Source organism: Pipistrellus hanaki (genome assembly GCF_964339955.1).
Source record: "Pipistrellus hanaki genome assembly, chromosome: 2".
NCBI lineage: Eukaryota > Metazoa > Chordata > Mammalia > Chiroptera > Vespertilionidae > Pipistrellus > Pipistrellus hanaki.
The window spans coordinates 53641324-53657888 of record NC_140504.1 but is presented as its reverse complement, the minus strand read 5'-3'; the positions used below and the strand labels follow the sequence as shown (position 1 = coordinate 53657888).

General features: G+C 41.0%; 1 protein-coding gene across 1 annotated transcript in view; it reads left to right on the top strand.

Moving 5' to 3' along the window:
• The first annotated feature begins 792 nt into the window (after window positions 1-792).
• The window catches only part of FAM162A (family with sequence similarity 162 member A), a 35410-nt gene continuing 19637 nt past the window's right edge, over window positions 793-16565 (top strand). Inside the window, exon 1 of the mRNA XM_084871765.1 lies at window positions 793-950. Coding sequence (XP_084727891.1) covers window positions 917-950 — 34 coding nt within the window. The 5' untranslated portion in view covers window positions 793-916. The remainder of the gene's footprint in view (window positions 951-16565) is intronic.

Here is a 16565-nt window from a genome sequence, read left to right as displayed (position 1 = left end):
TTGGCCATGTCCTCCTAGAAATGACCCCTATGCATGGATCGAGGAATGTCAGAACTTGAAGAAACTGTTTTACCCTAATCCCATTTTCTTATAAAAAGGAAAAACGATTTCCTAATGTCACCAACCAGATCCTTCGAGGAGGAAACCTGGAGTAGAAGTGGCTTTTCTTAACCCTCCCACTCCAATATCTATCTCCCGTCCCTAGAGACAAGAGGGGGGCTTTGTTTGTTAAGAATTTGGGATCTCTAAGAAATGTCAAGAAAAGACATTTCTGACAATGCATAAGGGTTGGAAAGGTGGTGGGTGTTAGGTAAATAAATAGGAAATAGACATGTTAATTTTTCAATTAGCCTTCCAATGCCTACAGGGTATGGGGGCCACTGAGCCCCAGCTACCGTGTTTTTGACAAAGGCGTGACCCATTGAAAACACTTGCTACAACCGTGTACTGAAATGCTTATTTACCTAGGCAGCGTGATTTCGGGGGGTGCACAGTTCGCAAAAGTTCTGCAATGAATGAGCGCACTACTTTTCTTCTATTTTAAAAGAGTACTTTCTTAAGATGCAAAGGATAATATTGCAAAAGCTCGCGATGCCCATCCTTTACAAGAACATTTTAAGGACGCGGGGAGGACGCCAAGCGAGAGGGGACCCGCTGGACGCGCCGCTCGCACATTCTGCACGTCACCCACGTCCCAAGCAGCAGCCCAGGTCGCGCCGTCAGCTCCGCCCACCGCGCCCTCAGCCCCGCCCACCGACGTGCTGCGTCACGCACGACCCGCTCGCTCCGCCCTTACGTCCCACACGCCCCGCCATCCGCCGGCGCCGGCGTCCTCTTGGCGTCATTCTGTGACATTGAATGCTCCCGCGCCTACGCCTTCCCCGGGGCGCGCAGCCGGTCAGCGGAGTGGGCGGCCATGGGGAGCCTCCGCGGCCTGCGCCTGGCGGCGGGTGAGACGCGGGGACGGGCTGAGGGAGGGCGGGAAGCCAGCGTGGCCGCTGGGGTTGGAGGAATCCTGCAGCCTCCCCAGGCCTGGCAGTGGTTTGGTGCCGCCACGCACTCCCCTCCGGTTGCTCGGGATTCTCCCCGCACGCACGGCAGTAAGAGCGGGAGCGAACAGTTGCCGAGCCGACCCTGGGGGCTGGCCCGGTGTGACGCTCGCCACCTGGCTCTCCATCCACCGCGCCCACCAACTGTAGGAGCCCTGTTCCCCCTGTACTCCTTGTCTTCCCACCTCCTGTCACCAGCCTCCTCGGAGCTCAGGTCACCGCCGTCTCTAGAACTCCCTCCTTGCCTGATTCATTCCACACTTTTCAGGCCAATCTCTCTCCCTTCCCTCCGTTACTCTGCTTGAGTCTTGAGTCTCCTCCGTCCCCCATCTCGAGCTGATCCTTGCTGTCAGAGAAAACCTGTAGTCTGGAGTTGCCTACCCACTTAAGTGTCTGATGAGGCAACGGGTTTAAGATTTCACAGTTTTCTTAAAATGAGGGCTGCATTTAAAAAAAAAAATCTACAATTAAGTGCTTTGAACTTATTTTAATGCAATGTAAATGCAGGACCTGCAGTTTGTTTTCCTAGTAGAAATTTGTATAATGGGCATTTGGATTCAAAGCTTAATTTGCCTCCTTGGGGAATCAGTAGAACTTTTACTTATGAGGGGCCATTTTATAGCTAAATATATTCATCTACGTTATTTTACATGACTGATTTTTTTCATAGTAAGCCTTCTTAGGTAAGTTTTAGCGTTCCCTCTACATTTTACAAGTGAAGAAACGTAGCTCGGAGGGCTAAATGACTTGTCCAAGATCACTTCCCTTCACAGTGTTAGAGCCAGGACACGAGCCTGCCCTCTAATTCCAGAACTTGTGCTCTTTGACTTGTTCAAATTGCCTGTTCACAGTGTGTGTATATGTATTTGTCGTGGCTAATTGGATCTTCTTGATGTGCAATGAGTCATGAAATGCAGGATTACTTATGAAAAGGAAGCACACATCCATATGCAATTGGGTTTTCAAGTAAGAAGACTGATGTAACAAGCATTCTGAACCAAGTAATGTACAGCCTGACCTCCTATCCAAGGATTCAACCAAGCACCATTCAAAAATACTAAAAAAAAAAAAAAAGTTACCTGTTGCTGAGATGAATTATGCAATTAGGTCTATGATGGCTGCAACTCTACTGAACATGTACACTTTTTTTCTTGTCATGTTTCCTAAACAATATAGCATAATGGCTATTTGCATAGCATTTACCTTGTAATAGGTATTATAAGTATCCTAGAAGCTTTACAGCATTAGGTTATATGCAGGTACTTTGCTAGCCTATATAATAAAAGGCTAATATGCAAATCAACCGACAGCTGAACTATGAGTCCCTATAATGCGCACTGACCATCAGGGGGCAGATGCTCCATGCAGAAGCTGACCCCTGGTGGTCAGTACATTCCCACAGGGGGAGCGCAGCTTACCAGGAGCTGGGCTCACAGCTGGTAAGGTCAGCTGCGGTGGCAGGAGCCTCTCCCGCCTCCATGGCAGTGCTAAGGATGTCTGACTGCCAGCTTAAGAGCGGGCCTAAGCTGTCAGTCAGCCCCCTACGGCAGTGGTTGGCAAACTCATTAGTCAACAGAGCCAAATATCAACAGTACAATGATTGAATTTTCTTTTGAGAGCCAAATTTTTCATGAAGATAAACTTCTTCTAATGCCACTTCCTCAAAATACACTCACCTAGGCTGTGGTATTTTGATGGAAGAGCCACTCTTAAGGGACCAAAGAGCCGCATGTGGCTCATGAGCCGCAGTTTGCCAGCCATGGCTCTAGGTGAATGAAATTTCAAATAGCCACAGTTTAATACTTTAAACAATGGCCCTTTATTTTTAATGGTTTCTATTGGAAATCTTTGCTATACTCCCTTATCATACAGAATATGAGCTTTTATGAGCTTGAATTTATTTGTTGTTTTGTAGATATAGGTCAGGGTTAACTTGCAATTCTTGGACCACTTCATAGATGACAGGTCCTGAGGACCTCTGGAATTATACATAATATAATTTTATTTAAATGTTTATGTTTACATACCTGTTTATGAAGAAGAGTCCATAGCTTGCATCCATTATTCAGATCAATATGTACACTTTATATTTAAAAGTATTGATATAGATGATTTAGAACTAAATAGCTACTGACCCACACTAGTGTGGGTTTCATGAAGATAAAGATTGTTTTGTTTTTACTAAATCTTCAGCACTTACCAGTGTCCAGCTCATAGTAGACAGGTAATAGATTTTTTTTTTTTTTTTTGGATGACAAACATTAGCAAGTATTGTGGAACGTGCTGCAGAAATATCTTGGAACTTGCTCATCTCCTTTCCAGAAGTAGAATAAAATAGATATAACCTTTAGGACATTGTATCTTTCTACAGAATAATTACTAGGTCAAAGGAATGGAAAGGCCTTATAAGAATATTTCTTCATACCTTAGAAAAGTATGACGCCTTTGACTTACCAGTGGATTTTAAAATGAATTTATTATCACTTTTATACCAATGCAATGGACCTTTGTCTGTCTGTCTGTCAGTTTAATCCACATCGCAGAGCATTTGAATCAAGTTAGAAGTCTTGTAGTCTGGTCCCCTAATTGTAAAGATGAAGGAACTTAAGGCCCAAGAAGTAAATTGACTTGTCAGGGGTCACATGAGTACAAAGGTGGGACATAACCAATATTTCTCCTGAGTCCCATTCTGATTTTATTTCCTACATTTATTGTTCTTTTTGCTTGTTCTTGCTCACCAACCCTGAATGAGTACATGCCCATTTCTCCTGCTCCAGTCTTTGGCTTTGCAAGTCTCTCCTCCAGGTCTTGCCAACAGGTTTTTATTAAGCACGCTTTGTGCCCTGTACACTATGAAAGCTCTAATATGAGTGTGCTGCGAGTTTATTGTGATGAACAAATGTACTTAAATAGTACACCTAAAGAGGTTGTGCATAACAACATAAAGTTTTTGGTTACAGAACAGCTTTCAGTTCTATGGAGTCCTGGAGCCATTTCTTAATGGCTTTGTGCACATCTCTTTCCAATTTCATCCCAATCAATGATGTCACATTGGTAGCTTGAAGTCTGCTATGGTGAAGATAATTGGCAAACACCTCAAATCAGGGCTTTTTCCTGCCAGCCCTCTCCCAAGAGCCAGCATTAACACTGGCTTTAAAAATTCAGAGAAAGGAAAAGCAGTGTGGGTTATGATTATCTATTACTGAAGGCTTCATTGAAACAGAAAGGATGGGAGAGTTCATAAGTAAAGATAGGGGTATAATGAGTCTGGAAAGGGGTATGATATGGTGTCGAGGAGGCAAAGCGCAGTAAGGAGAAAGGATGACCTTGGATTTTAGTCAGGAGGCAATAGGAGATTTGGTGTCTTTTGAAGATTTTGAGCATACGTCAAACATTTTTCAAAAATTAACATGGCTGCTACATACAACACTAATAGCTGCTAACTATGAAAGTAGTGCAGTAATCCATGTATGAAGTGATGGTGGAAATGACACAAGACCAATATATCTGGGATATTTTGAAGAAATTGTAAGTATGACTGAGACAGAGTTATTTAAGGAAATACTTAAAGACTTGACATTTTTCATTATGGGGGACTGAAGGAGTGTTGGGAATAAGAAAGTTGGGAAGAGGTGCTGATTTGGCAGAGAGGATGGTGCACTATTGAGTAGTGGGTGGTACTGAGTTATAGGTGAGGATGGGACTTCTCAGTCAAAGACCTGAAGACAAAGGAGGGGTAAAGTTAGAGAAATGTATGGGAGCCATCAGTGTGGAGCCGATTATTAAAACAGAATGGAGGAGTCCTCCCAGAGAGGAGTGTGGAACAGAGGCAAAAACGGAACCCTAGCCCTAGCTGGTATGACTCGGTGGATAGAGTGTCAGCCTTCGGACTGAAGGGTTCAGGTTTGATTCTGGTCAAGGGCACATGCCCAGGTTACGGGTTTGATCCTCAGTAGGGTTCTGCAGGAGGCAGCCAATCAATGATTCTCTCTCGTCATTGGTGTTTCTATCTCTTTTTCCTCCCTTTCTCTCTGAAATCAATAAAAAATATGTGGTTTTTTTAGAAAAACTGAGGCCTGTCACAGTGTAAATAATAGGAAATGGCAAAGAGGACATTAAAGAAGGTAGATCATAGAGGTCACAGATGAAAGGAGAAAATGGTGTAGAATGGAGAAGGGAAAATAAATAAGTAAGTAAGTAAAATAAATAAAATAAAATAAAAAAAGAAAGAAAGAAAATGGTGTAGAATGTCAGGTGGGCCTGAGTCCTTGAAGGATGAGGTCTGTAGAGTCAAGTGACTACAAAGATGGGAAGAGTGGAAACAAATGAGGTAATGATGAATCTAAAAAAAAAATAAATAAATGATGAGAAAGAGATCACTAATTTATCAGAACAATTTTAGTAATGAGTGGGAGAAGTAATGTTGTAGTAAAATGTGCGGGTGGTGAGGTTAAGGTAGGATGCATGCCTCTTAAATCATTTGAGCTATGAAAGGAAGCAGATTAGTATTTTATTTATAGGAGCTGTTGAGAGCAACCAAATGTTCTGTTCATGATAGTGAACTCTCAGTGCCATTGTGGTGTGATGAAATAGGAATTCTCATCAACTACTGATAGAAGTGTAAATTGATTCGGCCTTTCTGGAAATCAGTTTATTATAAATATGAAGAATCTTAAAAGGGTTCATACCCTATAGCCCTCTACTACCAGGATTTAGTATAAGAAAATAATCAGAAATGTCATTAGACATTAATGTAGAAAACTGTTTGCTGAAACATTTGTTTAGTGAAAATGTGAGATTGAATCTTATACAGCTATCAAAAGTCCTTTTAATTAATATCTAGGAAAAGTGTTTATGCCATAAGTAAGATATGGTATTTATTATGTTATTATGAAAAATGTATATGACCCTGGCTGGGGTAGCTCAGTTGTTTGGAACATCATCCCAATATGCCAAGGTTGTGAGTTCAATCCCTGGTCATGGCACATATAAGAATCAACCAATGAATACATAAAATAGTGAAACAACAAATCAGTGTTTCTCTCTTCCTCTCTCCCTCTACCTTCTCTCTCTCTAAAATCAATAAGCAAAGACATTTTAAAAATGTTTATGTTGTGTGCAAGCATAGGAAAAAGTTTAGGAAGAAATACACCAAGTTGTTATTCCTGAAGAGTGTGATTGTGGGTGCTTCTATTTATTTATCTTTTAGCTTCTAAATTTTTTTTATAATGGGGAGGTGTTAACTTTTATGATTTCAAGTTTTTTTTTTAAGAGTGGTGAGACAACATTTGGCATTAAAAGGGCTGTGGGAAGGAAGGAACTAGAGGTAGTGAAGTAAGTTTAATAAGGATCACGGATGAAAGGATTCACTATTTCAGAGTGAAGGACTAGTGTTCTCCTGAGCCTGCAGGGAAGCCTGAGAAAACAGATGGAGAGAGAGGGAATCTGTTTCTGTCACAAAGCCAATTTAGGTCAACAGCTAAGGCCAAGGGAGTTTCAAATAGCCCCTGTTGGGAGTGGGCTGGAATGTGGATGGGGGGGAAATGATCACCAAGGCATGGCCCATCTCACTGAAGTTTGGCCATCAGATAGAATTGCAAGACTTTTCCATAGAGTCCCCACTCCCCAATTAAAAACTGGATAGATGCCAAAGATTTATTTATAAATCTGGGGGGAGGGAGGGTTTTCAACTCCAAAAGATTTTTCCCATAGAACCATTGTTACAAATGGTGATTAGGATTCTAGCCAGCCCACAAAAAAACAAAACAAAACAAAAAAAAAAAAACCAAAAAACTCATTATGTCAATCTGTCTTGCCAGTTTTCCTTCCTCAGTATTTTACACATATGTTCTTTTCATTAGGACGTATAGCCACCCATTTTCTTTACACAGTCCACTTGAATAGTGCTGTGACATGACACCACCTAAAAGGAGGCTCCATGCTCGCTCCCCCCACCTTCTCCTCTACCCCAGGCCTGTCCTGCATTCTGCACTCAGATTTATCTTCCAGAAGTATCATTTTTCTTGTTTTCCTGCTCAAACCTGCTTTGCCTGTTTTCCAAATCCTTTTAGGGGTCTAGCAGACAAAAGGACTCTCACTGTGGAGGAGCATCAGTGTCACAACACCCAGAGCCGGTGAGCTGGGCCAGCGCCATTACTTAGGTTCTGAGCCCTAGGACGTCAGCGCGGACCTCATTAAAAGGCAGAGACAGATTATGAGTGTTGGTAGCCTGGCAGGCAGACCCAGAAATCTATGCTACGTGCAAGAACAAGCAAATCAGATTTAAAGCCAGATAAAATCCATTCTTTGTCAACGATAGACGGGAAATAAAACCAGTCAGATCTGATTTTTGAAAAGCTCAAAGCAAGTTAATACCTGGTGTCCCCAAGAAATGTATACACTCTCTTTTTTTTTTTTTTAATTTTTCAAAAAATATATATTTTATTGATTTTTTACAGAGAGGAAGGGAGAGAGATAGAGAGCTAGAAACGTCGTTGAGAGAGAAACATCTACCAGCTGCCTCCTACACAACCCCCACCGGGGATGTGCCCACAACCAATGTACATGCCCTTGACCGGAATCGAACCTGGGACCTTTCAGTCCACAGACCGACACTTTACCGCTGAGCCAAACCGGTTTCAGCTGTATACACTCTAATAGCTGATAGCTCAATTGATATTTTTTTCTTTTCAGATTTAATCCATTGGAATTAATAATTATTCAAAGTGTATATACATTTTTGGAGGGAATGTCTTGTATTTTCAGGTTTGTTCATTTGTTTTGTTGTGGTCAGTCTTTAGTGAAGTACAGTTTTGTCTCTAATGTAGAAACTAAATCAGTGGTTCTCTATTTTGAAAGAGCTCTGGGTGGCCCTGGCTGGGTGGCCCCGTTGACTGGAGCATTGTCCTGTTTGCCAAAAGGTTGCGGGTCTGAGTCCTGGTCAGGGCACATTCCTAGGTTGTGGGTTCAATCCCCAATTGGAGCAAATATGGTAAGCAACAAATCAATTTTTCTCCCTCTCCCTCTTCCTCTCCTTTTCCCTCTCCCTCTCTCCTTCTCTCCCTCTCCCTTCCTCTCTCTCCCTCCCTTTCACTTTCCCTTGTTCCCTCTCCCTCTCTCCCTAAATATCAATTAAAAAAACAACATATCCTTGGGTAAGGGTAAAAAAAAGTATATTGGGGTGTGGGAGTCACCAGGGAGAGGTCAGTGGGGGAAAAAGGAAACTTATGTAATACTTTAAACAATAAAGAATTTTTTTTTTTTAAGTATAGGAAGTGAGCTCTGGGTGGAAATAAGAACTCCACTTCTCTAAATGATAAAATTACCCTAACTTAATCATTCTTTTCTCTACTAGGTCAATTAGAACAGCTATAAACATATGATATACAGTTCATCATAATTATAAAATAGCATTATTTTTTTAAATAAATTTATTTCAGAGAGGAAGAGAGAGAAACATCAATAATGAGAGAGAATCATTGATCGGCTGCTTCCTGCATGCCTGCAACACATGCATGTGCCTGACTGGAAATTGAACCGTTTCTTCCTAGTTCATGGATCGACGCTCAACCACTGAGCCACACTGGCCAGACATAAAATATTGTACATTATTGATGAGATAGTGTATGTATATGAACTATGCTGTACTCAGGATAGGCCTACATGTAGCTTTTTTCCTCCTGAGACTTATAATTGACTGATTCACAAAACAGATTTTCAAAGTTCCTTCCTAAGTCTTGCACTTTTCTATCAAAGCAAACATGTTAGGACTAGCAGTATCCTATTTCAATTCTAAAAGGATTAAATAGGCATTTGTGGACTATCATGAGTACTGTGTATTTAGATTAGAAAATCTTTCCACTGTACATGAAAAGAGGAATATCATTTGCCCCAGAAACAAGCTTTTCCCAGCGGAGGTTATAGTAGCAGCCACTGGCCTTCTGGAACACTAGGAAAAGAGAACGAGGTGGTTGGCACAGTCTCACATCTCTGAGTAGGATCAGCTCTGTGAGCTCTGGTCATTCACGGTGAGATCATCAGACAGTGACTGTCCCCCCACGAGGGGTGGCCAGCTGCTGTGGAGGAGGGATGTGAAATAAGCCTTTTCCAAGGGGATGAAGAAGGCAAGGAAACTATAGACCTGTTCACACTGCATGTTATTAAGGACTGAGGAGTGTATTACAGACTCTAGGGGATGTGGTGTGGGCCGGGGCAGGAGGAGGCTGCAAAATCTGAAAGCTGGGCATATTCCACAGGGATTCTAAACTTATTGCTGATGTGCCAAAGTTAGAAGTAAAGCTGAACTATTCAGTAAATTAACTGTTGAAAAGAGGGATTTTTGAGTCCAGACAGAGGAGACATAGTATTAAGCTCTGCAGTTGTGCTCTGGCATTAATGATGATGCTTATGTTCAACGGAGACTCTAGCTGGTTGTGTTGAAGAGCAGTGACTATTAAATATGGCAGCTCATTAGAATCCCATGGATGGGGAACCTTTTTTTCTGTCAAGGGCCATTTGGACATTTTTTATATCATTTGAGGGCCATACAAAATTTTCAACTTAAAAATTAGCCTGCTATATTTGATCAAACATTTAATTAGGCCCACCCCTAATGGGTTGGCAGGGCAAGACCAAATGAATTCATAGGACTTATATGGCCCATGGACCTGACTTTCCCCACCCCTGCCTTAGAGAAGCTTTTAAAAAATATTAATGTCCAAGCCCTGCTCCCAGAAATTGGGATTTCAGCCGAGATTGGTTTGGCTCAGTGGATAGAGCGTCGGCTTAGGGACTGAAAGGTCCCTTGGTTGAGGGCACATCCCCAGTGGGGGGTGTGCAAGAGGCAGCTGATCGATGACTCTCTCTCATCGATGTTTCTAACTCTCTATCTCTCTCCCTTCCTCTCTGTACAAAATCAATAAAATATATTAAAAAAAAAAAAAATTGGGATTTCATTGGTCTGTATTGGCCCTGTGTTTTTTCTTCCCTTTGTTTTTTTTAAAGGTATTCTGGTGACTTCAATATGCAGAGTCTGAAATTCAGGTTCCTAGAGCAGTGCTTCTCAAACTTTAGTATGCCTAAGCATCGCTTGGAGGGCTTGTAAAAACAAGATTCAAGGTTTGGTGTGAGGGTCTGAGAGTTTATATTGCTATGACACTCCCGGCTGAGGCTAAATAGCATTGGCTTAGACTTTGGAGAATGTGATAGTGGTTCCCATGTGTCTGGGAAACAGTAAGTACTCGGCAACTGTTGAATGAATATGAGTGTCTTTTTTATTCTCAGAATTTAATGTTCATATGAATTATTTGGATATCTCATTGAAAATTTTGTAGGTCTAGGGTGGGAGTTGAGATTCTGCCATTCTAAAAGGCTCCCAGGTAATGTCAGCCACACTTGCGAATAGCAAGGTGTGACAAGATACATTCTATAATATGTAATTTTCTCATCTCATTTTCACCAGAGTATACTTGTCAGGTGACCTTCGCCTGTGCATCTTTGGTCTACCATGAATTGGGCACATTTTCTACCCCATTCCTTTTCTATCCCATTATAAAGTAAAATCAAGATATAGTTGCCCTACTTGGTTTGGCTCAGTGGATAGTGGATAGTGTGCCTGCAGACTGAAGGGTCCCAAGTTCGATTCCGGTCAAGGTCACATGCCTGGGTTGTGGGCTTCATCCCGGGTAAGAGGAATGCAGGAGGCAGCTAATCAATGATCCTCTCTCATCATTGATGTTCCTATATCTCTCTACCTCTCCCTTTCTCTCTGAAATCAATAAAAATATAAAAACAAAAAAATAAGATACAGTTAATACCCAAGTACCCATGTTTTAAAATTTTTTTAATTTGGAATAATTTTAACTTACAGAAACGTTGCAAAGGTAGTAGAGTTCTATATGGTCCTCACTGTCATACAGTGTCACGATCTCACATAACCACAGTACATATGTTAAACTAAGAAATTAATATCAGTTCATTATTATCAGCTAAAAGACAGACTTTATTCAGTTCTCCAGTTATTCTGTTGTCCATTTTCTGTTCCAGGACTCAATTCAGGATACCACGTTGCATTTAGTTGTCAGAGCTCCTTAGTCTCTTCTGATCTGTGACCGCGTCACATGGTTTGATTTTCATGATCTTGATAGTTTTGAAGAACACTGGTCAGATATTTTATAGAATGTCTCTCAATTTGGGTTTGCTTTCTTATGATGAGAGTAGGGTTATGGGTTTGGAGGAAGAATAAATAGCACAGGTATAAAGTGTCCTCATCACATACTAGACAGTACATGCTATCCACATGATTTATGACTGGTGATTTTGGCCAGTTTGTTTCTTCCTTGTAAAGCCACCAGGTCACTAAGTCCAGCCCGTACTCAAGGGGAAATGAATCCAGGAGGGAAGAGTATCTACATGTATCTGGAATTTCTCTTTAAGGAAGATTTGTCCTTCTCCCCCATTTATTCATCCAAACAGTTATTTATCCCATTATAAAGTATGGATGCATATACTAGTATGTTATACCTTAAGTTATAATCTATAACTGCATTATTTATTTTGTTGGTCAAATTATTCCAGGCTAGCTTCTATCAACTCATCTCCTGTGTCCCTTTACTTGGCCCCATCCTTTTGATTTTTGAACACTTTTTTTCTTTCTGGTCCTACAGGATATTTAAGATTCATCTTGTTTTTTCTCTGCCCGAGCCTAGAATCAGCTATTTTTCTCTGAGGAACTCTAGTTCCTTTTATTGGGTAATGGTATTTAGAAACTAAGATTTGGGCACTGAGAGTGTCTGATGCCACAGAAGTATCACTGAGCTGGAAAATACATATATGTGTACTAAGTCATAGATACATAATTATGTCTGTATCTGTCTATATGTCTATCTTCTATCATCTCGCTATGTTTACAAATATATAATATATATAAGTACATAAAGCTAAAATAGTTCATATATTGTTCTCTGGCCCTGATCCAGCACCACAGGGTTTACTCTAGCTTTTCATCCTTGCTTTGGGAACTTGTTTCTCTGAAAGTGAGAAACCTGGCTTTTATCTACCATTTGTTTACTTATTTGTTTAACCCTAGTGTACTTGTATAAAGTAGTTTTAGAATTGTTAACCCATGCCCATGTAAAAAAAAAATCTGCCAATTAGAAAACAGTGCTTATGTATAGTTCTTTTTGTATTTAGTCTTAGTTTTCAGTCAAAACAATGTTTTTCAAAGTTACTTAGGTCAGCTCCTTTTTCCCTCACCTTGAAAGTTATGAGGTTAGATCATTTCATACATTTTAGTATAGTTAGATACATTTGTCACATTCTGCATTTCATCCTGGAATTCCTCCAGAATCCTGGTTGATATTTATTTCTTTGTTTATTTATTATTGATTCTAGATAGGGATGAAGGGAGAGAGAGAAACATTCATGTAAGAGAGATAGTAGTACATCAACCAGCTGACTGCCATATGCGCCCCAATTGGAGAATGAACCTGAAGCCTAGGTATGTGCCCTGACCAGGAATTGAACCCCCAACCTTCCAGTGTACAAGACAATGCTTCAACCAACTGAGCCACACCAGCCAAGACATGATTTATTTATTTTTTTATTATTTTTATTTCAGAGATGAAGGGAAAGGGAAAGAGAGATAGAAACATCAATGATGAGAATCATTGATCAGCTATCTTCTCCACACCCCCCACTGGGGATCGAGCCTGCAACCCAAGCATGGGCCCTTGACTGGAATGGAACCTGGTACCCTTGATTCCGCAGGTTGACACTCTATCCACTGAGCCAAACCAGTTAGGGCAATATTTTTAAATATCCATCTATTAAAGCTCTTTTATGAGTTTTGACAAATGTCATGATTTTATTTTTAAGCAAATTAATGGCAAACTTCATAGCTAACAACACATTTTCAACACACCTGACAATTGATCTTTTTATTTATTTATTTAATCTTTATTGTTCAGATTATTATAATTGTGCCTCTTTTTCCCCCCCATAGCTCCCCTCCACCTGGTTTCCACCCCACCCTCTGTCCTTACCTCCCCACCCGCCTGTCCTCATCCATAGGTGTACAATTTTTGTCCAGTTTCTTTCCACACCCTCACACCCCTTTCCTCCTGAGAATTGTCAGTCCACTCACTTTCTATGCCCCTGATTATATTATATTCACCAGTTTATTCTGTTTCTCAGATTTTTTATTCACTTGATTTTTATTTATTTATTTATTTTCTTTAGTGTAAATCAGATTGATTCTTGGGTGTCCTTTTTGCAATGTTAGAATTTAGAATTTTTGAAGTCTGCCAATTTTTTAAAGTAAATCTTTATTGTTCATATTATTACAAATGTTCCTTATTTTTTCTCCTCCATTGCTCCCCTCCACCAGGTCCCACCCCACCCTCTGCCCTTTCCCCACCCCTCATTGTCCTCATCCATAGGTGCACAGTTTATGTTCATTCTCTCCCCGCACCCCCCACTTCCCTTTTCCCTGAGAATCGTCAGTCCACTCCCCTTCCATACCTATGATTCTATTATATTTAACAGTTAATATTGTTCACCAGGTTTTTTAATTCCCTTGGCTTTTAGTTTCACTTGTTGATAGTTACGTATTTGTTGATCATAATTTTTATCTTTATTTTCTTCCTCTTCCTAAAGAACCTCCTTCAGCAATTCATATAATTCTGGTTTGGCAGTGATGAACTCCTTTAGCTTTTTTTTTTATTTGTGAAGCTCTTTATCTGGCCTTTGATTCTGAGTGATAGCTTTGTTGGTTAGAGTATTTTTGGCTGTAGGTTCTTGCTATCCATCACCTTGAATATTTCTTGCCATTCCCGTCTGGCCTGCATGGTTTCTGTTGAGAAATCAACTGACAATCTTATGGATGCTCCTTTATATGTAACTACTTGCTTTTCTCTTGCTGCTTTTAAGATTCTCTCTTTGTCTTTTGCTCTTGGAATTTTAATTATGATGTTTCTTGGTGTGGTCCTCTTTGGATTCCTTTTGTTTGGGGTTCTGTGCGCTTTCTGGACTTGTAAGTCTATTTCTTTCCCCAGGTGGGGGAAGTTTTCTGTCACTATTTCTTCCAGTATGTTTTTGGTATCTTGCTCTCTCTCTCTTCTTCTGGGACCCCCCATAATTCTGATGTTGGTTCGCTTGAAGTTGTCCCGGAGTTTTCTTACATTATCTTCAACTTTCTGGATTCTCTTGTCTTCTTGCTTCTGTGGAGGAGTGTCTTCTGGCTCTGTATGTTTCAAATCTTTTACTTGATTCTTGCTATCTTCCATTCTGTTTTTAGGACTCTGTATAATATTTTTTATTTCAGACAATGTATTCTTTATTTCTTGTTGATCCCTTATTATTTCTTGTTGACCCCTTATTATTTCTAGTTGATTCCTTTTCATATCCTCATAGGTCTTATCAGCCTTTTCTAGGAAATTCTTGAAAAACCTTATAAGCGTGATTTTGAACTCTGTATTCAGTCGCTTTTTGTCCTCCATTTCTTTCGTTTGTAATCTGTTTCCTTGTCTTGGCATTTCGCAGCTTCACTGAGTTAGTAGGGTGGCTTTGTGTGCTAAGGTGTTCTATATGGTTCCGTGGGTCAGCTCCCAGTTTCCTGAGGTGGACAGTCTTGGTGTAACCCTTTGTGGGCTGTGTGTGCAGTCTTGTTGTTAAGCCTTGCTTGTTGTTGGTATCACTGGGAAGTGTTGATCTCCAAGCCAATTGGCTATGAGGATCAGAAGTGTCTCAGCTAGGAGAGTTTCTGTATTCCACTTGGATGGGGCGGAGTCTCGGGGTGGCACAGCCAAGCCTTGGTGAATCCCACAAGATTGGTTGCAGGCGCACGCACCTCTTTGGTATAGGCACAAACAAGCTTTGGATTCCTGTCTGTCCCTCCCTAGGAGAGTCCTATTCATGTTGAACGAGAAAGCTAGCCACTGAAAGGGCTTCTGTGCTAAGCTTGGATGGGGAGGAGTCTCGGGGTGGTACAGACAAGCTTTATTCAGCCCCTCCCTACGAGGGTCTGGTTTCTGAGTCCCGCAGTAATGGCCGTTGGCTTCACACACCTCTGAGAGATCTCTGCCCACTGCCTGACAGTCTGGCCTCTCCTGTCTGGGGCCGTCTATCAGAGCAATAGGGTGGTTCGGTTTTCCTCCTGAACTAGAAAGCTAGCCTCGCATTAGCTGTCTGCACTCTGCCCTCTCCACTCGCAGGGAGTAAGCCAGCAGCGAACTCGGCCCGCCTTCTCCACACTCCGTAAGCAAGCCAGCAGCGAAATCTGACTGCTGCCTTTTTGGGCGCAGTTCTCCACATCTTCACAGTTCCTGAGGTTCAGTGTGCCTTCTCTCTCCTTCCCAGATGGTAGAGCCTCCTCTCAGCCAGCCGTCCGGAGCTTCAGGACGATGTTTCCCCTGTTTTCCAGTTCCAAATTCAAATTTGTTGTGGTAGGCTGCATTCAGGTGTCTACCCTTTGCCACCATCTTGATTTCTTCCTCACTTGATTTTTAGATTCACTTGTTGATAGATAAGTATTTGTTGTTCATAATTTTTATCCTTACCTTTTTCCTTTTCTTTCTCTTCTTAAAGAATACCCTTCAGAATTTCATATAATACTGATTTGGTGGTGCTGAACTCCTTTAGCTTCTTCTTATCTGTGAAGCTCTTTATCTGACCTTCAATTCTGAATGATAGCTTTGCTGGGTAGAGTAATCTTGGTTATAGGTTCTTGATATTCATCACTTTGAATATTTCTTGTCACTCCTGTCTGGCCTGCATAGTTTCTATTGAGAAATCAGCTGACAATCATTTGGGTGCTCTTTTATAGGTAACTAACTATTTGTTTTTGTTTTGTTTTGTTTTTTTGCTGTTTTTAATATTCTCTCTCTGTCTTTTGTTCTTGGCATTTTAATTATGATGTGTCTTGTTGTGGTCCTCTTTGGATTCCTTTTGTTTGGGGTTCTCTGCGCTTCCTGGACTTCTAAGTCTTTCTCTTTCACCAGGTGGGGGAAGTTTTTTGTCATTATTTCTTCAAATAGGTTTTCAGTATCTTGCTCTCTCTCTTCTGGCACCCCCATAATTTGGATGTTGGTACGTTTAAAGTTGTCCCAGAGGCTCCTTACACTATCTTCATATTTTTTGATTCTTTTTTCTTTTTGCTTTTCCGGTTGAATGTGTTTCGCTTCTTTGTATTTCAAATCTTTGACTTGATCCTTGCGATCCTCTAGTCTGCTGTTGGATCTCTGTATATTATTTTTTTATTTCAGTCAGTGTATGCTTAATTTCTAGTTGGTCCTTTTTCATATCCTCGATGATCTCCCTAAATTTATCAGCTTTTTCTAGGAAATTCTTGAAAAACCTTATTAATGTGGCTTTGAACTCTATGTTCAGTCGTTTGCTTTCCTCCATTTCTTTCAGTTGTGACCTGTACTTTTGTCTTCACATTTTGGCTGCTTCCCTGAGTTGATAGAGTGGCTCTATGTACTAGGTGTCCTATGGCTTATCCTCCCAGTTACCTGAGGT